At 44.0% G+C, this 26,965-nt stretch overlaps 1 protein-coding gene across 12 annotated transcripts in view; it reads right to left on the reverse strand.

Annotated features, from left to right (window-relative positions):
• The window catches only part of nav3 (neuron navigator 3), a 217,769-nt gene that overhangs the window by 40,445 nt on the left and 150,359 nt on the right, over positions 1-26,965 (reverse strand). For 11 of the 12 annotated variants that reach the window (XM_086022785.1, XM_086022784.1, XM_086022786.1 and 8 more), the window contains 6 exons: positions 19,659-19,731; positions 16,232-16,403; positions 11,294-11,362; positions 9,577-9,719; positions 4,922-6,023; positions 1,339-1,454 (listed from right to left, as the gene is read on the reverse strand). In XM_086022785.1, coding sequence (XP_085878911.1) covers positions 1,339-1,454; positions 4,922-6,023; positions 9,577-9,719; positions 11,294-11,362; positions 16,232-16,403; positions 19,659-19,731 — 1,675 coding nt within the window. The remainder of the gene's footprint in view (positions 1-1,338; positions 1,455-4,921; positions 6,024-9,576; positions 9,720-11,293; positions 11,363-16,231; positions 16,404-19,658; positions 19,732-26,965) is intronic. The other variant, XM_086022782.1, reaches the window with a different exon arrangement.

Genomic DNA, 26,965 nt, shown 5'->3' on the forward strand with positions numbered 1-26,965 from the left:
TATGGATCTTATTCTTGGAAACCAAAGTACTTGGTCCTCCTCTAGGGCCAAAAAGGTACAGGTATATTTAGTCCTACCACCAATGTCACTGATATGATCAACTATCATGATTTCAGTACATACAATTTTTGTGACGTTTTCTGTTTGGTGTTCTGTGAGATTTTTCTAATGGCAACTATGTGCCTTGTTTCAATAAAAGCTGGGAAACACTGCAATGACATATACAGTCGAGCTGATCATGACCTCTGCTCTGCAATCAAAGGAAATGGAACCATGCAAACAGACGACGGGACATGTGACGACAAAAAAGTGTTTCTGAAAAGGCTCCCAACAAAAGTTAACGGCCGGCACTGCAGTCTAATTTTACCCTCAAAATGAAAAGGCTGGGAAAAACCGCGGCCTAAGCAGAAGGTCTGGGAAAACCAAGTCCAGCTTTACTCAGAGCTCTTTTCGTACACAGTTTGGATTGTTTCATAATAATACATTAAAATTTGTTGGATAGGTGTTCTTTCAAATAAATTCTTAAATCCAAAAGACTACATTGTCAGTGTCAGATTTGAAAAACTCATGGCAGTGATTGAGTCATTGGGCACATTTTCATAATCTGTCATGTTTTGTGACAAAAAAAGTGACATCATCTTCAGGAAAAAACACAAGAGCCATTCTTTGATATTATCACGAGGCCGCAAATGAAGATGTGTTTGCTTTGTATGTGTCATACGACGGCTTTGTGCGACGCCCGCGTGGGGATTGTCGCAGATGATGGCAGCCGCGGGGGCGTAAACAAAGAGCCACAGATGCTCCCTGTGTCCGACTGTCAGTGCTGACCTTTTCCCTTCGCGACACAACACGCGCGCAAGAGGGAGGTGTCCCCAAATAGACATAAAAAGACACCCATCACCTCCCAAACACATATTGTATGGACAGGATTAGCACCTTGTAGGAGTCACATCAGTGTCCCTCCTGCCAGTACCCTTAAATTTGTCGAATTTAATGCAGCGACACACCCTTAAATCCCGCATACTCAAAAGGACAGCTAATCAATATTGCATTTTAACAGGTTTAATCGAAGCTAAACACACCTGAATAGAAAAGACGGGAGCAACAAAGGCAACAAACAAACGCTGGTAGAGGAAAGCAAATCCCATTTACCAGCAATAGGCACTCTGGATCATTAGAATAGATCACTGAACAGCACAAGGGCAAATGCATGGAGTCATATTGTCACTGCACATATGGAGAGAAGCCCATCACGTGTAGGTGTGTGTGTGTGGGGGGGGGGGGGGGGGGGGGGGGGCGCGGGGGTGCGTGTGTGTGTGTGTGTTTTGAGGTCCATACCTGATATCTCCTCCAGGCACTGTTTGGCTGTCTTGCTGTAGACCAACTCCCCCTTGGTGGGGCTGAGGCAGGGGTCGGCCGGGGCCACCATGGTGCAATCATTCTCAGAGAACGTCCTGCAGGAGCACAAAATAAATCATAGCAAGACTCAATAGGAGAACATCAAATAAGTCAAGAAGTCTCGGAAATTGTTTTGCTTCACGAGTGGGAAACATGATCAATGGAGCATTGGATTATGTTAAGGTTGGCAATTATTTTTGAAGAGTGTTTAAAAGAGAATTCACCCAAAATTTGTGTTTACAATAATATGTTCTATGCACCTCCACTAGTCTAAACAGGGCATTCTGATTAATATTGTGCTTGTGGAATATGAGTTAAGCAATAAAATCCAACCGATTTTGTCCATCTCAGGGGGCGGCCATTTTGTCACTGCTGTCGACTGAAAATGACACCACGGTTGCTCAGGGCTCACGTAACAACCAATCACTGCTCACCTGTTTTCTGAAGCTGACAAAATGGCCGCCCCTTGAGATGGACACAAGCGGGTGGATTTGACTACTTAACTCATTTTCCACAAACACAATATCAATCAGAATGAACATAGAACATACTATTGTAAAGAAAATTTGGGGGTTGTCTTCCACTTGCTCCTACAAAACTCAAAGAGAAAATGGAGTGAAAAGTTTGGGTCGACTAAAAATGGTAATGTCCTTACTAATTGACATTTTTATGTAGACATTGACATTTTTATGTAGACGAATTGTGTGAATGTCACACTTGTACCTTGTCTCATTATGTTCTTTCGGATTAGCTTGTTTGCCAATAGCTGGTGTCACTCAAGTATTACACACATAATATACAATTAGCTTGGTTTCATCAGCTTTACCTTTACTCTTTTCATTATCCTTTTGCACAGTCACCAGAGGGAATGCTGGCAAACTGTCTGGGATGACAAACTGTATCATGGTTGTAGTCTTCAATTCAATAGAGGAAGTGGAAATTTCCATGCAAAAACGCCATCCCTCAGCATTAATGCACAATTTGGGGGAATCAGAAAGAGGAATATCAAGTTCATAGAATGTGGTCGATACATACAGACATTTATCGAGACTAATGTGTATTTGGGGTTGAACTGATTTATTGACAAGTCAACTACTTTTTGAAGACAATTGATTGCGAATAACCGGTTTTTGGCACCTCGTCTTCCAATCGGACTTACAGCTCGCTTCGACTTTCATCTCAAGTCAACTACAAAAAAATCCTTTGTCGTCCAACCCCTAACCTGTATACATATATCACGTTTGTATTCCCTAAACCACACTCCTCGTAATGAACAGCAAGAGGCATTTATTGACTTTTAAGTCGGATGAAAACTGTGAGGAAAGGGGCTCCGCAATCCACTAGAAGCAAAGCGCATCTTCCTCATGGCGTGGGTCTGCGATGGCAACCGATGAAAGAGTCGCAACAGATGGACACCTCAAAAGGGAAGAGGGGACGTCTCGGATGAAACACTTGCAGGCGCCGTGTGTGTGCGCCTGTGCGCGCAATGTGTGTTTGTGTACAATCAGAGTTCAACGGCAGTAACAAGGATGGGGTCCAGTGCGCTTGGTGATAACAGGCACACACGCGCACACAAACAGACGTGACAAAATGGAAACACACATGCACAAAGTGGGGAAAAGTAGCACCTGCGGAGGTGCAGATAAAACCTGTCACCCAAACAAAGCAGCGTTTTTCACGTGTGAAATCAGGTTTTGCCTACCTCGGTGCATTCAGAGATATTACCCATCACTGATGTGCGCAACACTTTAGAGCCCAAAATAATATCTTAGAAATTGCAGATAGCTGCAGCAGTAATGCAGTATACCATTCATATTCATGAGAATTCGGAGGATGCTTTAGAAATGGTTGTAGATCACTTTTTACTTAATATTAAGAGTGCTTCTGATTTCATTGATGCAATTACGTATTAGTTAATCTAGAAATCATGAAATAAAAGGGCCAAAAGCATTTTGTTGGTATAAATGAGGTCAATTTCAACCAGCCTGCAGTTAGAGCAGACAGTCTTATTCTGTGTGGGTGAGACATTAATCAAACGTACACACAGGCCTACAACTGCAAAGAATTTCCAAGTGGGAGAGAGTAATACACAGTAAAAAGGGACCAAAATTGCCCGATTTGGACTGAAAATGGAGGCAAATTGCAACACAGCAGGAAGCTTTTACACTTAATGCCCACAAGTGGCCGACCGTGTGTGTGTGGATGATGCCTGGACGTGAGAAAGACCACCAAGAAAGTGGGCTGATACGACAACAGTATTACATTGACGCAAGTCAGCACAGGTGAGGATTAGTTGAAATGTGCCATCGCTCCAATCCTTTGCCTGAAAACGATAATACCTGCAAGTTCAGGTCTCATTCAACTTCTTGCTCCATTTACCTCAGAATTGAAAATTGTTGGTTCTTTTAAAAGACCAACCCGGAGGTTTTGGGGGGGGAAGAACCCAGCGACGTAATTTGTCTGTGACATACACAACAGTAAATATATACAGTATTTGCTGTGAAATTCTTTTTGCTTCAAAGCCCTTGAATATGCATTTATATTTTCCCCTGCAAAAAGCGCCGACAAGGCTTGAAGGTACAAGTCTGATAATCTGTGCGAGCAATATTATGCAAGAGTAGAAGTGCACGACGGAGCACAGATATCTCTGCATGCAAGTGGAGAATGGAATAGGGGAATATTTTCCAGGTAATGTTCTCAAAGCTGAATGTCAAGTCACATGAATACCCAGCCACAAGTCCTTCGTTACATAATCTATTGCATAATTGGACGACAAGTCATTTCTGCGGAGGTAGATCGAGGAGCCCAAAATTCGAAGGGTAATGCTACTTTAGAATATGACTCGGGTAAAAGTAAAACGTAGTCCAACCAATGTCTGCAATTCAGCTTTCGGTAGCACTGTTTGAGTTTGTCTCCAAATGCATCCCATTGAGGAATTTAGCTTTTTAGAATTGAATTTCCACTGTTGACGATTGCCAAAGCAGATAGGAGTTAATGACTTACTTAATAATGGGAATTCAACATGGATGTATGTGAGAGTCCATTCAAAAGAGCAAACAGTTAGTCACTCGCTATCTGCTCAGGAGTGATAGTTGCAGTGGTTGGAACTTCCCAAAAGATTGAGGTTTAAGTTGTGCTCCAAGGAGGCGCCCGGCCGCCTTTTGGCAGAGCCGACTGCGCGCGATGGAGGAGGTAGACAGACGTGGGAGAAGGGGTGAGGGATTAAGCCGTGTTTAATGGGATTGCAAATTCTCTTTCTCTCTCAGAACAAAAGGCAGCCGGGAGACTTTGGCAGCTGCTCCGCTTTCTTTCCCCACCTTCCCGTCGTCGCAGAAAATCGGCCCGTCTGGGCAGATTTACACACTTTCTGCGTGTCTGGCGGGGTTTACCCACGCGTCTCAACATGCATCACAATACTGCGGTGGATGGAAAAGATGTTGGAAGTCACCACGTACAAATTCCTTGTTAGAGGACTTCAGTATCTGCCCTATTTGAGCTGGAATAAACACTGAAATAGTCTTACCTGTACATGAAGGGTGCCACAGTTGCAGTGTTGGGGTGGTTGTGCTGTTGCTGCTGCGGGAGCTGAACGACTCCATTGCCTCCAAGTGGTCCCCCTGCCCCCGCCAGGACGCCACTGGAGGCGGACAAGGCCGACGTGCTGGTGGAGGAAGTCATGCTGCTTCGTTTGCCCTCTGGACCCCCGATGGATCGCTGCGTGTAGAAACTCCCGCCTTGTCCACCTTTGACGAGCTTGCTTCTCTCGGCCTCTCCTCCCCGCAGGTTGGCACTGCTGTTTAGGCCCGTCTGGCTTTGGGGCTGACCCTGAGGCTTTGCCACGCTTGGGGAGGGAGTTTTAAGTCCTGGCTTGGGGATTCCACTGGAACCCGAGGAGGAGCCGCCGCCGCCGCCGCCGCCGCCGCTCTCTTTCTTTGCTTGCTTTGCTCCCTTGGGCACAAGGCTGGCGATTTTGGACGTCTTCTTCGCTGAGTCCGCAAAGGAGTCTCGCTCCTCTTTGGATGGAATACAGACTTGCTTGCTCGCAGACTTGCTTTTGTCCTCCTTGTCTTTGGACGTGCACCTACTGGCGTTCGCAGAAGCCTTGGAATACAAGGAGGAAGACGGAGTCTTGCTTGCACTCAGGGAGGACGCGGCGGTCTTGGAGGGGATCTGTTTGGCCGTAGCGCTGCTACCGCTGCTGCTGCATAACGAGCCCGTGGGCGTGAGTGCATCCTCGCCATACTCTGACATGTCATCCTCTTCCTGAAGAGCCATCTCAGCCATGGACGGCGACACCCGGGATGCCGATCGTGGGTTGATCATGCGGAACTTCTCCAGCATGGATCTATGAGGTGCACCGCCGACTTTGGGGCCGTCGCTGCCGTGCGGATGGACGCCTTCTTGGGTCTGCGGTGACGGGGTTGGGGACGGTGAGTTCGTGGGGCTGGCCAACATGGAGGAAGTGGCGCTGTGCTTGAGGTTCATGGACTTGCTCCGCCAGGACTTGCTGGCGGCAGCCGAGGGAATGGCAGAGGCCAGCTGCTGCCCACTCAGGCTGGTGGGAACAGTCCCACCTATTCCGCTTCCGTTCATGCCGCCGGCTACAGGGATGCTCCTCATTGCCTCTGGAAGAAGAGACAAACAAAGAAGTAGTTGTTAAGGAATGACATGTACCCATACTGGATAAGACGACACTCTTGTGCCACTCTGGATCAAGTAATCCATTGAGTATTTTATTTTGTGGAAAAAGTCAGACTCCGAAGCATTACAATTCACGTAGGGGAAGCTAAAGTTTGAACTCTTCAAGTTCTTTGCAAACTTTTACAGTCTTCTTGAATTTTTCAAATTGCACATTTTCACAAGTCAGTGTTACATGAAGCACTTCTCCTGTGGGGTTTCGCACACATCCGTGCAACTTTGGAAATATTCATTACGAAACAAAAAGTGTCTGTTCCCTGCTAGCGGAATACTTCCTAAACTTTGGATGGAGACTTTTTTCATTGCACCGATGCCTTACAAGGATCAAGTGTTCTATCCCTTGCTACATATACAAGCCTGCCATAGCATATTCGCAGGGGATAACATAGCTTGCAACCACGTATCCATGACAACAAAAAAGATTGCCCTGCTATTGTGTTAATATGGAAAAGAACTCTCTTACAACTCATTCAGATTATGACAATCATCGATAGGATCTGCCGCCAAAATGAACTGACTTTTGCCAAGCAATTACTTGAAGCTTTGGTACATGAAGGTGCCTCTGATCCAAAGATTGCGTTCTGATTATTATCTGCATTTAGAAGCTTATGCGCAGTTTGAATTTAATTAAATTTGGAAGTCATTTGTTTCATTGCAGGCTTTAATTAGGGCTAAAGCCATTATCGATGACGGTAAGCATTCTCAAATTGCTCCAATATGTAAGTGTAACATGAAGTTAGACGCCATTTCACCGAATGTCTGTCTGCCTGCCTGTCAGTTAGCGGAGCGAGCAGGGTGAGATGCGATGCAATGAGTCAGCCTCCTCTCCTCACATTATAAGCCTCCTTCGGGCAAAGGCGAGAAGGTTCGGCTTGACTTGGTTGGTACCGAGGCACGTTAACAGGCTTACACGTGACAAGCTCCTCTAACACCGTCAAACGCGCCTGCCTCTGGGTGTAGGATCAAATCAATGGACATTGTGCTACTAATTCAAGTGTGTGTGCCTCAGCCACCTGGGGGCAGTATACTACGGGTATAATGGCGCCGGTAATATTCTTGAGTAAGCCGCAGTAATAGTTGTTGTTCTTCGCAGAGGATAAAGAATATATGCTATTGAGTAGTGTTATATATCCAGAAGTGTTGCTCCGCAGTTTGTGTTCTAATTACGTTATGCCACCGTGACACTGATTATAATCTTTAGCACGTCAATGGCGTTTTGCACTGTTTGTTAGCATTAAGATAAACAGAATGATCTAAAGTAAAGCTATGATGCTGTTTTAAATACACAACGTGTAACTCATTGTTTTACATTTGGTTTGAGAGTGAACTTCAACTGGGGGTGGTATTAAAAAGCTTGAAGCCTCTTTTTTTGTAAAGAATCAAAGAAATTGCTGCTTGTTGTGACATAAATTGCCTTGACACATATACTCACTCATATGTACGTGTACTGTATGAACATATTAGATTATAGCAGTCAATGACGTAGATGCCTGTAAGATATTCTTCTGTGGCCCTCGAGGTGATGCGTGGATGTGAAAGATAGAGGTTCTAAGTAATGCGTGTTGTTCAAGTATTGGCTCAATTAACCCCATCTTTACAGAGCCCCCTCCTACCCTTCTGTCACCCCCCCGGGGCTCTTTCACAGTGGCTCCACTTTTCACCGCCGCACAGTGACTTTGCTGTTACCATGGCAACAGACTTTTCGCTTTCTTTTTTTTGGTTTTGTTTTAGAGCGTGGCCAAGCATTGAAATGTCACTTCATCTGGGTGGAGTTGGACACAGAGATAAAAACATGCATGTTGTTTGAGTTAGGATTTTTTGTTCTCACTGTCAACTCTTATTTTTATTCCCCCCTCCCCTCACATACTGGATCTACTTCTTTTTATCGGAGAATGCCTTGTTCCATCAGCTCCAGAAAATACATGCGCATAGTTAGCCAAAGTCAGCTTGAAGTGCATCCCCTGTGTCGGAATGCTCATAATGTAAAGCAGAGCAATCACCAGCTTTACACGAATGCATTCATACACTTCGCAGAAACACATGCCCTTTGATGCCTAAGTTAATCAGGCATTTGCACAGGAATGCAAATAGCGCATCTCTTGTTGTGCACTTCAAGCTCAGAGCTCAACTGAAAGCATGACTTTCATTTAAAGACTGGCCCCTATTCTTGGCCGAGCAGTTGAGGCGCTCCCCGCGTGGAACAGATGGCGGGGTGGCTTCTCATCCACCCTATCTCTCCTGAATTCCGTGCCAGCGGAGGTTGCATGTGTCGAACAAAATTCCTGTAACTTTATCAAAGTGACAATTTGACATTCACGCCCGACTCACGCCGTTGCCGGCCAGCTGTGCAGAGGTGACGACCGTACATGCACGCTATCGCTATCTGTTTTGTGCATTTGTGTTATAGCTTTGTGGTATAATCTTATAAACCAAAAAAATGGTGGATTTGTGAAAAACCTATTGTACATATCTTTGTTATGATATTATCATATAGCTTTATATGTATTTAGATGCTGCACAAGAACATGAAGTCAATTTTATCCAGATGTCAATTAGAGAGGTTCTGGACGGGTTTAATGGGAGACTATTTGGGACATTTCCAATGTGGTCAGCACAGTAGTCTAGTGGTTGGCACATCTGTCTCCCAATTCTGAGATTCAGGGTTTGAATCTTGGCTATGGGTTTCCTGTATGGCATTTGCATGTTTTCACTGTGCTTCTTTCCATGGTTACTCTGGCTCTAAATGTCCATATGTGTGAATGTGAACGTACCATTTGTTTACATGTGCCGTGAACTAATAAAGTCAACCGCTAGAGAAAAGGGATATAAATGGATGGGCAATCTCAATGTAAATGAAAATGTCACATTGATAGACAACTGTTGGTTCATTGGTTTAAGCCTCTTTTTTGCTGCAATGTCCATTTTATTTTGCCCGATGGAGACTATATGAAATGCTGACATTTCCCACCAACTGATTTCTCCTTCCCTTAAGGGCAAACCATTGTTTTATCCCCCTGCGGTGAACATGTGCTGCTTTATCTTTGCAGAAAAGGGTATATTTTTAAATGTATCATTGACGACACCGACCTCTTTAATAAGTTTGAGATTTGAAATATTGGAATGTTGTCAGGAGTGTTCTTAATTCTACACACAGTAGCCTGAATCACTATTAATCAGTTTAAAAGTAAAGAAAAATGACTTTTCAGCCGCCGTGGGGAGCCACTGTGAGGGCTGTTTTTCTTCATCATGGAGCTTCTTCGATTTTGTCTGTGAAAATGTGTCACCTCTGACACTTAGTGGCATTTGTTATGTCTAATGCAGAATAATAACCTAGGGATGAATCAGCAGAGAGGAGCTAAAGGGGGGTGCAGCCGGGATTCTCCGGAAGCTCATTCGAGTCAGTGGTGCCATCCAGTGGCTGCCTGTGACGGACCATTTCTATTTCTACTCAGTGGGCCGCAAACAACATCACTTGCTCACCTCGGTCGTTGCCGCTGGCGTACTGCAGTGGTTTGCTCTTGTCGATGCTGTTGAAGCTCTGGCTGCGGCGGTTCAGATTGGATGAGCCCGGACTCCTAGAGGCCCCGCTGCCTGCAGCAGGTACCCTAGAGGGTCCCGGTAACCTGGAAGGGGAAAAAAAAAAGACTTTAGAAGAAACAATATCTTCTAGTGCCACTCTTTTTCTTCCATACAGATTTAAGAATCAATGAAGATGAATATAAATGCTCCATTGTACTCAATTCATATTTTTGGAAATGTTCCGATGTATCTGAGGGACCACGCTGAGCTGAAACTGCGGGTGCTCCAGACAGATTCATCCCTGCAGTAGCAATCCAAACAAATTGGATCCAGGCGGGCAAGTCGTCACAGAGGGCAAACAAAGTAAGCCCAAAGCCAACACTCCAACAGTAACAACAGTAGCGTGGAGTTCTCAATCAACAAAAAGAAGAAAAAACAGAGATAATGAACTAGAGGGAGCAAAACAGAGGGATGAAAAAAAAAACCAGAGGAGAGAAAATGAGAGCTAAAGAGGGAAACGAGGGAGAGATTGAGGCAATTTAGATGGATATCAGAGGTAGTTCCTTTTATCATGAGCTTCTTTCATCTTCCAAAACTCGTGTTTGATCAATGCATCAGCGAGATGTGGCTTGGGAGAGAAACATGGTGTAAATTCTGGACAGCGGCTTTGTTTTAAGGGAATCTTATGGAAGCATGTGACATTCAAAACATTCTGGCACACACTTTCTGTATGCAAAAATGTTTCGCGCAGGGTCTGGACTGGCCATCGCGCTTCCCACTCCAACCCGAGGAAACATTTCATGTGGTAATCGTGCTTATAAACGGAGAATCAACAACACGGGGTGTTAGTCCGTGTGCGGCAAACAAAGGGCCATATCGGCGAGGCAGGGTTTGTCCATGTTGGGAGATTACCAACCATCTGGCTGGAACTACCGCGGCTGCATTGTTGTTGTAATATTGGCCACTAGCGTTCAAATGTGCAGCACTGCGCAAAAGTCTAAGGCCACCATATGGAATGTCCACTGTTAACAAAAGCGGTGTTTGTCCATATGTTCTTTCGCTAGCAAGCTACTCCCTCGTTCATGGCATATGTAGATGACTCCATTGTTGCCTCAAATGGTTAAAATGAAGTTGTGTACATAAAACTTTATCCAGATACAGTATATAAGACCAATAGAACATCTGAACTTTATTTGGAGCTTAATCAGAGGCACCTAAAGTGGTGCCAGGGGTGTCATGACTCCCAAACAAAACCAGTTCAAAAAAATACAAGCGCCGTGAATCCACATGAAAAACTCTTTACAGAACATGAGGTGCATGCCAAAGCAACAGGTGGCGATATGACCCCTGAACTGTAATGCAATTCAATGGCAGCCATAATGGTAAATAAATAAAAGTTGCATTTGACTAACAAAACAACAAGCTCGTGAACTTACATGAAGGAGGCAACGCAAAACTAAAGGTTGACTTGAATGCTGAACATTTGATATGGGAAATTCTGAAACAAGCCTGTTCGAAAAGTACCTGAAAGCGATACCAATTGGCATCCAAAAGCTATAGCTAACAAACTCTGCTGTCTCATATTTTAAGTTTCAGACATTAAAAATCTGAATGAGTGTACCCCACCTAGAAACCAAAAAAATCTGTACGCTATAATTGAAATCTTTGTCATATTTACCTTGTGTTTTTTTTCTGTGGCGACCCTATTCCAGTATGGCCCGGAGGACTTGCATATCGTGCTGTGAGACTGGAAAAAGCAGAGTCGGGAGTGTTAACTGAGTTTAACGAGGAATGTGCCCAGTTTCTTAATCCAAGTCTTAATGCAATAATGCGACATAGAGGCGGCGTTCAGGCTGAGGAAAAAGGAAAACAGATAACAAGGGCGGAGGGAGAGGAAACATATCATGGAGCATGTCAAGGCACATGTCGCTGATCTTTGTCACGTTCTGACCACATCGTGTGACCGATCCAATAACATGTTCATTGGCTACAATCATCTCGGGAATGTTGACAATCAATTTTGCGGTGGCAGTTTTTCAACAAAAAAGAACAAATCAGAAAAAAAAGCAGAGGCGGCGGAAATAGCGGCGGCTGCAGTCACGTCACTTTACGACCTTGACGCTCACTCTGAGTCATTCGCATCGATGGGAACCAGCGCTGGCTGCCGTTCACGTTTGACAGGAAGCAGTAAAGTTAAGGCAGGGCACTTTATGAAGAGAAACACTGCTTTCATCGTCCTACGTACAATGTGACAGCCAGGTGCTGGTGTTTACTTCTGTGAGTAAATGCAACGTGCGTAATGTCCTGTGTTTACTGGATGACTCGCAAACCATTTAAGTGCTTTGTTTTATTCTTTCTGAGACAGTTTGGGGGCAATTTTCTGCCCTTTTACACAAGAAATAGTTGAGGGCACTTTTGCGGCGACCGCACAAACCGGAGATCTGTAAGATACCTTTCACACAAAAATGGTGGATCATGGATACTGGTAAGTGACGACTTCCACACGAATGCAGATAAAACATCATTGTTTTCTGTGCATAGGCCAAGCAGACAACGTGGAGCTACTTTTTTAAACACAATCTGGCTTCCTTCTGTTTTTTTATGCCTTAGTAACTAAATTGCACCTTATCTTCATTTTAGGGATATTTAATGCCTATTCTTAAATAAAAACACAAATAAAGGAAATTACTACGCATGAACAGTGTGCAGTAAAATAGTCTCCTACGACAAAATCGGAACAGGAACTCTGCCACAAACGGATTGCATTAGTCTGTGTGTCTTTGTTTTTATCTGCCAACTGTCTATTTCTTAAATGGTCTCAACGGTTTTATTTTGAATGAACTGTTTCTAGACTGTCTTAACTGTCTTCTTATCCTGCCTTCAAGACAAGCTTCTCTTTGGAACAATCAAGTGCACTGAACAGAATGCAACTGAACTGAACTTGGAAACATCTGTACAAGTTTGTACAAATTGTTGTTTCTATCATGCTTTTCATACTGCAGGCTGAACACTGAGAGTAAAAGTTGCCCCAAAAGCAGTAACCGAATAAATCCAAGAGTAAAAATGTCCAATACCGTACAATGTCCAGAGCCGGAGGAAAAGAGGAAGTAGCCTCACCATCAGTGCATTAAGATGTCCTCCTGCTCTGGCAACTAGGAACAATTCCTTCTCTGTTTTGTGTTTTGTGGGCTGTTGGTTTGGCACTGACTGACTTAAGTGAATTAAATGCAGTGGCCACTTGAATGACAAACTGCAGTCCTCGCATCGTCCCGCATCATATACTTTGCATGGAAACGAGGCCTACATTGCACACAATAGGTCAACCTTTTTGCTCTTGACCGTTGAAAATCATCATTTTGTCCCTCCGTGTGAGACACAATTGGTCACGTTCGATGTGAAGGCTCTTTTCGGAGTGCTGTGCAAAATTTCAATTCAATGCATAACTAATGCCCCGTTTCCCCATTATCATATACAAGCATATTCACGCACACTCGAGGTAGAACAATTAACCTCCACTTACAATGACCTTGTTATAAAGTGCACGGCCAGTCTACACCTTTCCTAATTGACCTTGTGGATTTTAAGGATGCCGTGTGTGTTTTTTTGCGTGCAAATGAGCTTCAGCGCTGACCGCGGAACATGTCGGGATGATCAGGGTGGATTCTCATTGGGCGCTCTACATAATGCAGAAGATGACACGCAGCACCACCATTAACCGGCATTAGATTTGGAGCACGGGAAAGGGGTCGAGCGCAACCTTCATCAGTGGAAGCAAAGCCAGAGCAACCCGATTGCCTCATTTATAACTAAAAGACTGTTAATTTGTGGAAGAGACATCACAAAGAACACTCGCAATAAGGATCACTTTCTGCAGCGACAGCAGCTTTTACCATCTACACAATGACCACGCAGACCAATACTTAAGGTCTTTCAAAATGATGAGACATCTGGGAACATGAGGACAAATGGACAAATGGAAGATTGACTGCATATGCCATCCAGTATAGTGCTTCCAGAATGCTTCTGATAAAATTATTTTGTGTACTACATCAATGTCTATAGCTGTGATTCAAAACAGCTAACCTCAAGTCCCAGTAAGAGTCACTTGGGTTTTCAAATTGCATACGTCTGCTTTTATCTCATGTTGAAATGTTGCAGTTTTCCAGTCTCATGTACAGGAAGTGAATTGTAAAACCAGTTTAAGAAAAAAAAATCTTACCACCACAAGGGAAAATGTGTTATGGTCCAATGAAACCAAGGTTGAACCTTTGGCCATAAATCAAAACAACACAATCCACACATTAATCAAGGTGGAAGGAATTATGAACAGTTCAAAATTCAGTTCAAAGACCTTTTATATCAACTGCACATGAGTCAAACAAACAGGCAACAATATGAAATTCAATGCCGACAGGCTAGATTTATAACAAACTGATAAAGTAAAGAATTCATTCAAAAAGAATAATCGGTCCATGACAACCTACCACCCAACAAACCAAAGAAGCGGATCAATATTTTTACCACTACATGACTCCACTGATTAAATCCTCATATCGCCGTTGGATCACTCAAATTCCTCAAGCTTTTACCGACTCGGACTCAACCATGAACACAATTGGAAGTGTACCGGGGAGAAGAGTCGCGCTTGGCCTGGCTGTTGGCTTTCCCATAGGGCGAGCGGCTCTTCCTGTCACGAGACACAGCGGTGGGCAGGCGAGAGGACCGCGAGACCAGGGGGTCAACTTGTCCACCCCGGGACATGTTGGGTTCAAAGGCTGGATTTTTTTTGTCCTGTTCCTAACCGGAGCACAGAAAACCTCTTGTGGCTCCCGACTGTCGTGCTTCGTCCGAATGGGGAGTTCCCTGTTTGGACGTGCGTGAGCCCACACATCCCCATCCCTTGCCCTAGAGACACCAGTGAGGGCCAGCAGGTGCTGTCTATAGAAAGCCCAACTGTAGATGTGCAGCATACCCAATGCCTGAGAGCAAGCGTGTATGCATCTCTAAATGTGTGAGACATAATTTGATCATTGAAAATCCTTTCACATCTCTCATGTCTCTCATATATCTTTAGCACAGGCTAAGTGTTCACAGCCCACTGACGCTCGCAGGGATTCATCATCGTTAAAGGAAATTAATTAGAGGACTATCTAGTGATTAGGTGTAATTATGTTTCACCGTTTAGAATTGGATGTGAAAAGGCGCCTTTGGCATTAAAACTCAAACAAAAAGTCCATTATCGCTGTGTATTCATCGTTATCATGCCAGACATACACTACATTCTTAGCTTCAAATAGCATAGCAGTCGTCATGAAAAAGAGCTACTAAGGCAAATGGAAGTCCCAAGGACCATACTATTTATTGTACAGGTGGCACTATACACCCCGAAAATACTTGAAGACAGACATTTACCCAACTTATGGCACCAACTCAACTGCAAAACAGGCGCCTGTCAGTGATGGACTGACGGTCCGGTCTGTCAGTCTGAGGGAATGCCCACCTCTGACATAAAGTATCAATTGAGGTCTAATTAACAAAAAAAACCCCCAAAAAAAACCAACACTTTAGCTTTAGGCTTTCCTTCGACCAAACCCAATTAAATCTAAATGTAGGCAGTGCTTTAATTCTCGCACAAGAGCATTCTCCACCTGTTGTAAAGGCGGGAGCAGGAGGTTGAGCATGTCAGACAGCTGTGCCCCTGCTAACATCCGCCACGGCACACATATCCAACCCAAAACACTGATCCACTACTGCCAAAAGCTCTCGTGTTGCGAATGCCGCTTTCGGTCGTTCATTTCACGGCCAAGCAGAGGCGTGACGCGGGAACAGGATCTAATGCATGGGAATGTAGATCATGTGTGGCATGTCAGGCCTTTAATGCATCTCTAAAAGTAGCCTATTTACATACCGGGTCACGGCTTGCTTTGCTTTGGTTGCCTGAAACTGCTTAGCTGCCTGGCACGGACATTGCGATGTGCCTGACTTTATATTACGCCGATCCATTTGTATTACAAAAACTTTGCCAGGGCTCGATGACGAACCCTGAGGTGGATTCTACACAAAGCCTGAGAAGCATTTACATAGAAAAAAAGCTGGTGTCATTTTATGGTCAATAAATAAAAAAGACTGGAAGCAGATGGAAACATGATGAAATTATCTCCAACGGTAACTCAATCTAATCTTACAAGGATGGCTTTTTTGGGGGAAATTAAGCAACAGTATTTCCACTTCAGCAATATATTTTCTAGAGTGGACATTTTATGGTAAATTGATTTTCGGGTGGGAATATGATTTGCGGTGTATTGCGATGTATTGATCAGATCATTTGTTTTAAGATCTAAAAATGCCGCCAGATGTTCGAGATGTGCGTGTCTCAAAGTCCAATATGCAAGTATACCGTTTGTTTTCAAGTATTTATTTCAAATATTCTTGATCAAGTCATTTTTTTCCACACTAGTCCAAAAACGTTTGAATGAATCAAGCTGATATGTTAAATCGTACCAAACCTCTATACTTCCATGGTGACGCACCAGGAAACACTTAAGGCGACGCCAACGGGAGGGTGGAAAGAAGTGCAACGAGTTTACAGTACTGGCTCACGCCATTGGAAGCGTACCTGGACTGCATCTCTTGCGACTTGCTGGCAGATGTTGCCGTGCTGCTGCCGGTCTGCTGGCTGAGCTCCACCAGCGACTGGTAGTACTGCTGCTGTTGCTGCTGCTGCTGTTTGTAGCGGGACAGGATGAAGAACAGGCCCAGGATGCTTTTCAGGTTGCCATTTCTGATCTCTACACAGCCCAAAAAACAAATGCAAAAGGCCCAAGTTGACGTTGTTGGAATGTTGGAGCCACATTATGCAAGACAGACCCTTAAAAACACTTTGTACTGCTGAATATATTCTGAAGACGCTTCCATCTGCCTTTCCAAAGCATGAAATAAAGTGGCGTCTGTGAGTGTCAGCAGTTCAGCAGTTTAAGGGCGGATCACTCTTACAATTGTGAACTGCTTACTTGAGAAGGAGTGACACAGGGAAGCTCACATGAGCGAGCCAATGTGATATATCAGACTTATGTAACAATAAAGCTCTGAATAGAAATAGTCAAGAATTAACTATGTTTACATGTCTGCTAAGAGGAACTGCTGTCATACTGATGAACCTTAAACTATTACAATAAATGACAAATAACACTAGTCCAAAGAAACCAAAACAATACAAAAAAGTAACTAACCCCTTAGGATGCATAAGGAAACAAAAGTGTAAAATATTTGCATTTAGGCTGTCAAGTCCACCCTCCAAATAGAGTTCCGGAGTTAATCGCTGAGAAAAATCTAAGTAATGTATCTCCCACAGCGGGCTGGAATAGAATTTGGATGAGCTGCGGCAAAGGAAGGCTTCATCACTGTGACTAACGCAGCCATTTGTGAAATGGAGCTCTCATATCAAACCTTCAGCGAAACTCAGCACAGGCAGAGCAGAGGCTGTTACGTTTTTTTTTTTTAAAGTTATTTTCAAGATCTTACAGCCATCTAATGTTTTGATTTTTTTTTGAAGGTGGTGAAGATTAATCCCTTGGGGGTTTTCATTTCCTAACATCCACGGGCGTCAATTTACTCTGCTTGACGGAGACACTCGATTACTTTTGGCAGACAAAATGAGGCGGCTTTGTTGAACTAGTGAACTTTGGTCATATAAATGACAGTTTTCAATTATGTTTGTTCTTGTCACGCCACTGACAACTGACTAGATTGTGTATTGTTTACAGGACTTTTATTTCACATACAGAGACAACCACCAGTATCACCCCAAGCCATTTATTACGTAGCACTAATCAATTATAAATGAATGAGTAACAAATACTTTGGCATTTGATTAATTGTTTTGAGCTTAAAATCCTCTCAACGAGTAAATAATCTGATTTCTGCTAAATAAAATGAGATAAGAGTGTATCAGTGACATCATTGAGCGCTTGTCCATGTACGTATTTACCGTAGTGTCCGCCACCGCCTTTTTGTTTCAGGGACGCACCACCAGAGATAAGACTGCTTAACCTCACAGCATTTTCAGCAGGTTTGGGAGAACTTTTTGATGTTGGACAGGCTAATTCTCTGTCATAAGGCTTTGACAGGAGATCATCAGTAACAACACGGTGCTTTCATTAAGCACGGGTTGGGGGCTGTTTAGCTGTCGCGACTCTGGCACGGTGAAGAAAATTAAGTGTTTCTGCTTGGCCCATGTTCAATGAAAATGTGCCTTTGGTTCTGAGGGTCTTTTAAGTGGTTTGACGTGCTTCCATTCAGTCGTTCTTGTGATATGGCGAGGTCGTTTCATGGGTTCCAAAAGACTTGGAAAAGAGGGGGGGGGGGGGGGGGGATTCAAGCACAGCCGACAATGTGGGAGACAAATAGTGCCTGGGCGCCATCATTTTTACCCATACCAACTTCATCAGTTGATGGCTTCTATCCACGCACGATATGTGCCATGGCAGGGTCTCCCGTCGCTCCTTTTGTCACCTTGTTCTTGCCACTTTACGAGACAATGCTCATGCACATTTGTGAGACGTGAATCAAAATGAACCTTGGCATGCTGTATTATCTGAAGAAAAGTGTCTATTAAAAAACATGTGCCCACTTAAGAGGGTGCTTATCAGGGTGGGCAGGTTATAGAGGGCTGTCTGTCTTAGATCTCGGCTGCAGGGACCCGAAAATGAAAAGACCCTCTGCCTTGATCTACTACAGGAAAATGTGCAAAAAAGGTTTTGAACCAGCCGTGTGAGTCTAGGAACTGCAGATTTAACAGGTAACCACTTGAAGTTATTGCCTTTCAAGAACATTGTTGGAATAAGACAACAGACAGCAACACAGCGTCTTTGTGTGTGTTAATGACACATGAACTTGTTTAATAGAAGGAAATTAGGAAGAAATTGTTTTAAAACTTCAGATGGGCATACAGTATGTCATGTTATATTTACCCTATCAAGTTGGAAATAACGGAAGCCATAGCTGTTAGGTAACCTAATAGCCCATTTATTTACAGGCTCTGAAATTCCAGGCCCGCGGTGAGTCATATAGCTGTTTTTAGTACGTGACTGCTAGTGGTGGGCTGAACTGGATTTAGAAGTGTCGGTCAGTGTGTCAAACTCTCGCAGCATTTATTCTGCTGCCAGGGAGGTCAACGGCATGATCAACAACAACAGAGAGCTGCAGAAGGTAATACTACTCCATTGTGTGAGACACAGAATATGAGTAATATCTCTGTGTGTATGTAAACAAATATAAAGTGCTTTTAGTTCAAATTAGCCAGTGGAGGTCAGTGCACAAGCACCATTTATTTGCAGTCTGGACACAGAGGGAGAAAAATATCCTGCTCTTCAGGGACTCTACAATTCTCCAGAAGTCGCCAATGACAAAACCAAAAGATAGATTTGAAGGCTACACTTTTTTCTCCTCACTTAAAAAAGGCACGACGGGGATCGGCAAAGTCGCTATATATAGAGAGCATGATGCCAAGGCCCGATGCACACTGAGCGATACAGCCAAATGGCACTGAAAGCGATCGACGTGAAACATTTACATTTGGCGTCTGCAAGTGATTGAGCGCTGCAAATCTACCAAAACTGCTCCACATACAATGCAATTCACTATATTATTTTTGTTGAACGGCGAAAACATGGTGAAATTGTCATGGAAGAAGCAGATTGCCACAAGACAGACAGACAGACCACAGATCATACAAAATTGTAAATATAGTTACGTACTATTGTAAAACACAATATATAGGAGTCTCGCGTATGCTTAGTGCTAAACTAAACCTAGAAACGTTTTTGTCGAAGTTCTTTTCAGAAGGCTTATCTTATAAAGACACCTGGGAAGTGCTTTCAATTGTGGGGGGAAAAATGGCTTCCGTTACAGAGGAAGTAGCACACTGGCAACGAATGACAAAGAAAGGTGGAGAAAAAGCATGATTGAAAGACATATGACTTTCATAATTTTTCATAATCAATTTTACGTATGAGCATGGTAGATGCTTAACTTCCCGAGCTTACCTTCTGCCGAGAGCCCTTGTACATTCACTCCTCTGGCGTCCAGAAAACTGAGGCAGGCGTCCACATTCTCAATCTGGAGACAAAACAAATGAGGGCAAGGCAATCAGATGAAGCAACTTACAAGACTGAACATTCAATGAGCTGAAATTTTTTGTGGGGGCGGGGTGGGGATGATCAGCATTATTAGGCATAAAGCGCATCATTGTGTGATTTTGAGGCCCATGCCCACATGACCCACTGGCCTGGCTGCTTGACATACTGACCGCAGTGTGTCGCCACCTACACTGCCTGCGGCGTGGCGCCATGAAGTCATACGACAATGACAGACAACTTTGTGTGCATAAATGAGGGGGCAGCGGCTGAAACGCAAACACCCGCAAATGAACAACACACAAGAAATGTGCCTTTTATCATTTTGTATTTAGTGCAGGGGAATTTTTCACAATCCTTCATTAGCATGCTGCTCAACTGTCTGCGTCCCTCCCTTATGATGAGTTCAAAGCTCACAGTTCCAGCCTTTCAGTGCAGTGTGCCGAGGCCGCGCAAAGGGCGGGCCGGAGCCACGCGGCCAGACGTCCAGCGTGCGGTGATGATGATTCATGAGCTGGAAGCCCCCCGCTAACTCCTCCTCCTCCTTTCTTGTTAATAAAGCAGCTTGCCTCAGTCTCCTATTATAAGGGTGGTATTAAAGCAATTATAATAAGGAAGTAGTGTGTGCCATTTGTCTCACTGAATACAGACTTTTATTCTAAACCTAATGCAGTTAAGAGTCACATACTAAATGTGCTTAAATACATATTTGTTGGAGTAAAAATCAAGTAAATCTAAAGTAGTGGTAATTATGAATACTTCACTTCACTTTGTGACATAACATTGTGATAAGAACATAGCTAGCAGCCTTGCAAACAGTTCTAAAAGATTCAATGCAAATATATTGAACTAAAAGTTAAATACAACTGAACTGTACTCAGGCAGTGATTCTTCCCCTATATTCCTAGTGACAAAAACCACACTGACAAAATAATTCGGAAAATGAGCTAGCACAAGCTAAACTCTCATAGCAAGATTCATAGCATTTCAATCGTTTATTTGTTTTTTATATTAGATTTTTTTTTTAGCAAAAGTGATATTTTAGGTGAATCCCTGGTGTATAGTACTGCAAATACTTGAGGTTTTGATTGATAACATCTCAAGCGCTTTTGTGTTTTGTCATGCAACCACAAGTCACACTAATAATTCCTCCATCTGTGCGACATAAAACACAACTTAAAACACCCTCACATGTGGGCTTCCATATTCTCTCCGCACATGTTGCACGCACACGCAAACATATGTGTCCTTTGTGCGCTCGCTTGTCTTACCACGCCACATTCACTCAGATGTCGGCATTGAAAAAATGTATTTAGTGATCGTTATTCTGTTAAATGAGTTCTTGTTTCAAATATTTGGGTTAGGAAAAGCTTAGAGGCTGCCTTGCCTGCCTGTTTGATAAGACGTGTATGTGTGGGTGGGTGGCTGAGTGTTTTAATAGCTCATCAACCCAAGAAAGGGGTGAAACCTATAAACACAAAGGAGCAAACGATGAAAAGCGCCACCCTTTGGGAAAGCCACTGACTCTCCAATGAGAAATCTTGAGGCTTTCCAATGGAACCACTTTTTGTTTTAAAGTCTCCCTGAACACTAGAATGACGCAAGAAAAAAGCTTAATAATGATGAAGGTGTCGATGACAGCTGGGGCATTTATTTTCCACAGGGCTCTGGCGAGGTCTAACTGCTAGTTTGGTGGGCACTTTTGGCTTTGTGGCATTCTCCACCAGCCTTGCAAGCAACTGATATCATTCAGTTTTTCCAACACAAGCTGGCACCACACAGCCTTTATCAGCAAGTGGCTAAAGGACATTTTAATGAGGCTCTCAATAACAAATTCCAACAGGAAAAGGAGGTACACGTGCAACTCGCATCGTATGGAGGAAACTTTGCTGCGAAGCGTGGCGGAATAAAGAGGGTGGGATGTTAATGTCGGGTGATAATAGCTTTACACACTGCCCGCGGACGAGCTGAGTGGAGAAAAAAGCTTGGTGACATGCAGCCGGCTGTGTCGGGAACCACACGATGCGGCGCTACCTGTCATTTGCAATAGTCGACACGAATGAGCAGGCAAGAATACTGAATGATTTCACTTTAAAATCTAGGAATGCAGTAATATTGGGTCCGGCAGCCCTTATAAGAGGTACTGTACCGACAGATCTGTGAAGCTAATATGAAAAATAGAAGGCCATTACTAGAGGTGGGTCAACAGTCCTCCATGTTGACACAGATGAGAAGTTGAAAAAAAAGTTTAAAAACAATCTACCCATCCGGCCATTTCCTACACTGCTTGAGGTGGATCTTGACTCGGAGTGAAAGCTGGACTGCACAGCGGCGATTCCAATCCCGGGCAATTCGACACTCACTGGAGTTTGAGTATTACCGTTTTAAGCAACAATGCTCATGCCCAACAGGTATTGTCAAATCCGCCCCCGCAAAAGTAATTTAACTTCAGCACATGCTCTGATTCATCTGATTAATATACTCCCTCGTAAATGTCACATTAGGCATCAAGTGGCTGGCACAGACAAGGGTTGGAAAGCCTGAGATGAAACCGTCAAGTAAAATGAGCCAGCGCATCAATTGCCAGAAAACAAGCTCCTGTCGGAAAACCGAGCATAAGCATTTTACAACGCGAGGGCATAGCCTAATAAATGACAGGTTTTATTTCACCAAAATGCCACATACGACAACTGGAAAATGTGTAAAAATCCTCAGTCAGGGCATCAATATGGAAGTCTATCGCCAAACAAATCAGCTGGATAAATAAACCATGCTTGCATCACCGTACCAAAGTTAGCCCGATGACACTTATTTTCTGCTGCTGAAGTTGTCACCAAATGGTCCCCCCCCGCCCCCCCATTACAGTTTCAAAAGAGGGTTTGGCTTTACAAGTAGGGTCACAATTTTAAACAATTGTTTCAAATTTGAAATAAAAAAATTCAGGTGTCAGAATGTGTGACCTCGGGTTTTAAAGTACTCAGGGTTTGAAAAGAATAGCTGCTTCTTTCTCGCCAGGGAAATCATCCTGTGCTCATATATCAAGCAGTAATGTCATGTGAGTTGTTAACAAGTGGCATTCCTGCTTGGATAAAGAAACGCTCAAGTTCTGTCAGCTTTTAAAGGACACGTGATGAATTATCAGAAGGATGTGCATGGCAAATGGATGTCTTGATTATATACACTGGCTTGTTTTCCTATACCATAAAACTTGGAGGCTGTCCGTGTGGCTTTGTAAGCATCTGCCTCACAGGAACGCTTTGTGTCCACATGTGTAAAGCAGTCAAACGTCTATTGATCTTTTTTTAAAATCTTGGGACTGATGTGGTCTGAAACAGTTTGACACCATGTGATACTGTTTGTTATTGGGTCCCTCTTTCACAGCAACACCAATAAAATTACTGCATGTAAGGACATAGGAATGGCACAGGATAAGTGTAGAAATTTGCCATGGCCAAACAATTCAGATCGTCATCCAATTGCGACATTCCAAGCTCCAAATACTGAACCAGAGCAGCACTCAGTCGACATACCGAGCTGAACACTTCTGAAATGGCCCAGGACCAAAGCGCATAGCTTTGTACAATGGATTCCCAGCTCCTGAATAGGAGGGTTCTTCCTTAGCTGTGAATGACCTCTTTGACAGAGGTTTAAAAACAGAACAACAACAACAACAACAAAAAAGTCACAAATACAAAGGTCAGGGTCCCAATATCCAGCCACAGCTGTGTTGGGTCATGAAGGGCATTTGTAAAAATAGCTCCAAAGAAGTCATGCGAGTGCCTCATTTTGAAAAACCCTGATGGCACAAGATGAAAACTGGGACAACCACAAGACCAAATCAAAAGGAATTGGCATTTTGTTCCAGGTACAGTAGAAGAGCAATGTTCAGCCTGATGAAAATCAACTTCATTCCACTTCCATAATCACCATTTTCTACATGAAAAATACACTCCTTGCGAGAGCCCATTTGTAAGTTTCTCCGATCTAGGGTGTTTTAACGTAACAGACTACACTGCCTAATGACATATTTCCTAGGGCAAAGTGACCCGTTTGAGCTGCTCCAATGTGGTAATCGATTCCACCTCTCAAGGGTTCAGTGAGAGCACCTCTACGTCGCCATTTATGTCCTGTGCCGTGACAGCAGTTAAATGACACCTGTTGCTATTTTATGAGGTACATCCCCTGCAATGTCTGCATCTGTTGCCACTGTACGGTGTTTTGGAGGCGGCACAGGGCGACTGGAGTGTTTTATTGCCTTTTGCAGCAAAAGAAATAAACTCATGATGAGGGAATCAAGCGAAACCAAATAGAGCCAGTCAGAAATCCATGATGTGAAAAAGGGGCTTTAATTTTATATTATCAAGTATAACTATAAAAGCTTATCTTGGCTTTCGTGTCAGTGATTGCCTTCGTATACGTAAGCAATGCAATAAAACATTTGGCAAAAGATGATGATAAAAAGAGGCGAGAATGACTAAGTGTGTCTTGATGGCTTCTAAAAGCGCTCACACAAGCCCAGCAGGGGAACGACTGTCTTCTTTCTCACGCGCACACGCACACTCTTTCTGGGTTTTCTGTAGGTAAACATGACGGACGGCATTACTGTTGACATCCGACAGATTTGAGCTGTCAGTGCCGTCTGGAGCCCCCGCACTCCCAAAAGGGTCTCGCGGGGTTACGCTGCTGACTTTTAAGACAACCGTTTGCACAACCCGCTGACCGGGAAATGATGCAAGTGTGGAAATACAAAGGTCGAGCACTGAATGTCACCTTATGATGAACTGAAACAACGACAATCGTGGTAGTCAGGACAGACCAAACTTTTTCAATTTTGTCGCAATTCTCAAAATAATAGGCTGTGGGAAACACTATAAATGGTGGCTCAAAACAGAAACAAACTGCACTTTTACGTCCCTTTGACGATGACTAAAAAGAGCGCTGTGTGATCACTGTGCGACGGGCCCACGTGCGTCAATTCACCCGAGCCGGCGGCCTCGACTGCATTTTTTGGAAGGGAGTGTGAAAAGCGAACCCGGCCACACTGGCGGACTTTGACTCACAGAATACACAGCGCACGTTTGCGGATGACAAGCATCGTTTTGTTGGAGCGGTGAGTAATGAAAGCGAGCGAGACCAACGCGGATGTGGGGGGGGGGGGTGGATGGGGGACAGCAGCCGGGTGGAGTTGACAAAAGGCACGGAGGTGGAAAGCAAACATCAGGGTGGCCTGGCTGTGAGCAAGCACGCTGCCATTGGTGAAGATGGATGGCGGATTAAAACAGACAGAAGGACAAGAAAGGCGGACAATACAAGATGACAGCGCATCGGAATGTTCCGCAGCCTTTGGGCTTGTTTGACTATTTCCAACATGGCGGATGCATCACTTGTTCTCCTCTTAAAGCATGCCAAGCGTGTCCGCCTCCTGAATTGGATCCGATGGCTTCATTTCGGATTTAGCGTCGGGACCATTAGAGGCGAAAGAAGTGCCATGACCGCTATAGGATTACTCCTAAGTTTATACTGCACGCACGAGAGGGAGGTTGCAGCTGTTGCATTGCGGTCAAACGGTACCAGATCAAAAGGTTGGGCCGATCTGTCACTGCGTCCGTCTTAAACAAACAAAGCAGAACATCTGCCTGTGCTGTTCCGTTCTAATGAGTGATTAAAAAATGGCAATTAGGACGACGAGTGAGCCCAGAGCAAGTCTTGTGGATGCTCTATTTGGGATTGCTGAAGTCATTTAACAACCTTCATGAAATGAAACTGATCTGTGGACAAAATATCTCTGCAGCGGATTGACCACTACGAAACCAATGAAACGATAAATATTCCGCATTATTAGCCCTCCTGCTTGTGTTTGCGTCTTGTACAGCTAGCAGTTTATGAGTCCTTGCATCCAGCACACATGCAGTGTGCAGTGATGGTGTGGGAGCCACTAGCTGCCAACTTCCAGGGAGTTGCAACAACATTTTTTTTAAAGCCTCAAGGTGGTGGGTAATACACATTACAGGATTACAGTATATGGAGTGTAAAGTTTGAACAGGCTTGAGTTATTTCGGGCTACTTAGAGGCAGTGTAAACACACTGCTGAAATATTACAATTTGATTGTAAGTTTTGCAACTTTGCAGGTTGTTTCCTTGCGGCGAGTACCAGAGTATATGCGAAAATGCAGCTCTTGGTTACTTTGCCTGTGGTGCTGTGTACTGTATAATTTTCAGGGATTCTTGCTGAACCAGCTGTTGCATATGGAAACAAACTAGATGAGTGGTGAAAGCAAACTAACCAGCAGAGCAGAAGACTTTATTTTTCCCCTTAAATGAAAGTTTATTTGCTACCTCAACATCTGGCAGACATCAACATGCGTCATACGTTTTTACAAGTCGATATTGACTTATGGATTTCTGGCTACAAGATGATCACCGTATGGAGGAAAGCGAAGAGGTTTACCTCCCTCCCCGAGCATCTTTAGTTTCAGCAGTCGAGAACTGGCCATCTGCCTTGTCCCTCTTTGGGGCGCTCGCTGCCAATCACCTGCCTTTCAAAACACCATTGGGGATGCTTCTTTTGCCCAAAGTTCCCGTCATCCATTTGTTGCTGCTTTTTTTCGCAACAAGCCACGCTGTTGTAAACAACCCGATGACTCGGTGCCAGTTGGTTGCTAAAACTGCGGCCCGGGGAGGACCTGGAATTAGGAACATGATCAATTGGTTGTGGAGGTTATTAATGAGCAGCGGTGGTGATAAAGCATCTGGCTGATGAAGAATAAGTCTGTGCCATTTGTCCTCGTGTCGCTGGTGGAGTGCAGGCAGCACCCAGATGGGGTCCAGATGAGACCGGTGGGCTTTTGCAGTCTCAAAGAAACACTAGACTCAATTAGACCACAAAGGCAGCCCTGCAAACCTGCTGCCGAGGCCAAATAGTTAGTGGGGGTGCCTTGCTGATGTCAATGGGTTCAATTAAAAAATATTGTTTGGTCTAAATCTTGGTTTGCATTCGGTATGTCCACAGTATTGTTGCGGATGCAGAATGTGAGGTTTTGGGGAGTGCTCGGCCACAGGGACCCAGAACTAGGAAGGACACAATGTGGGTTTAGACTGGAGAAACTGGTAGTTTCAAACGGTTCAAAAGAAACCCTGCTGGGACGCAAGTCTTTTGAGAAGTCTCGGAACCTTTAGGGTGGCGTCTGCAAAACACATCTGATGGGAACCTACTAGTT

This window comes from Filicampus tigris, chromosome 22, assembly GCF_054856515.1.
Source record: "Filicampus tigris isolate MCC_2025a chromosome 22, RoL_Ftig_1.0, whole genome shotgun sequence".
Lineage (NCBI taxonomy): Eukaryota > Metazoa > Chordata > Actinopteri > Syngnathiformes > Syngnathidae > Filicampus > Filicampus tigris.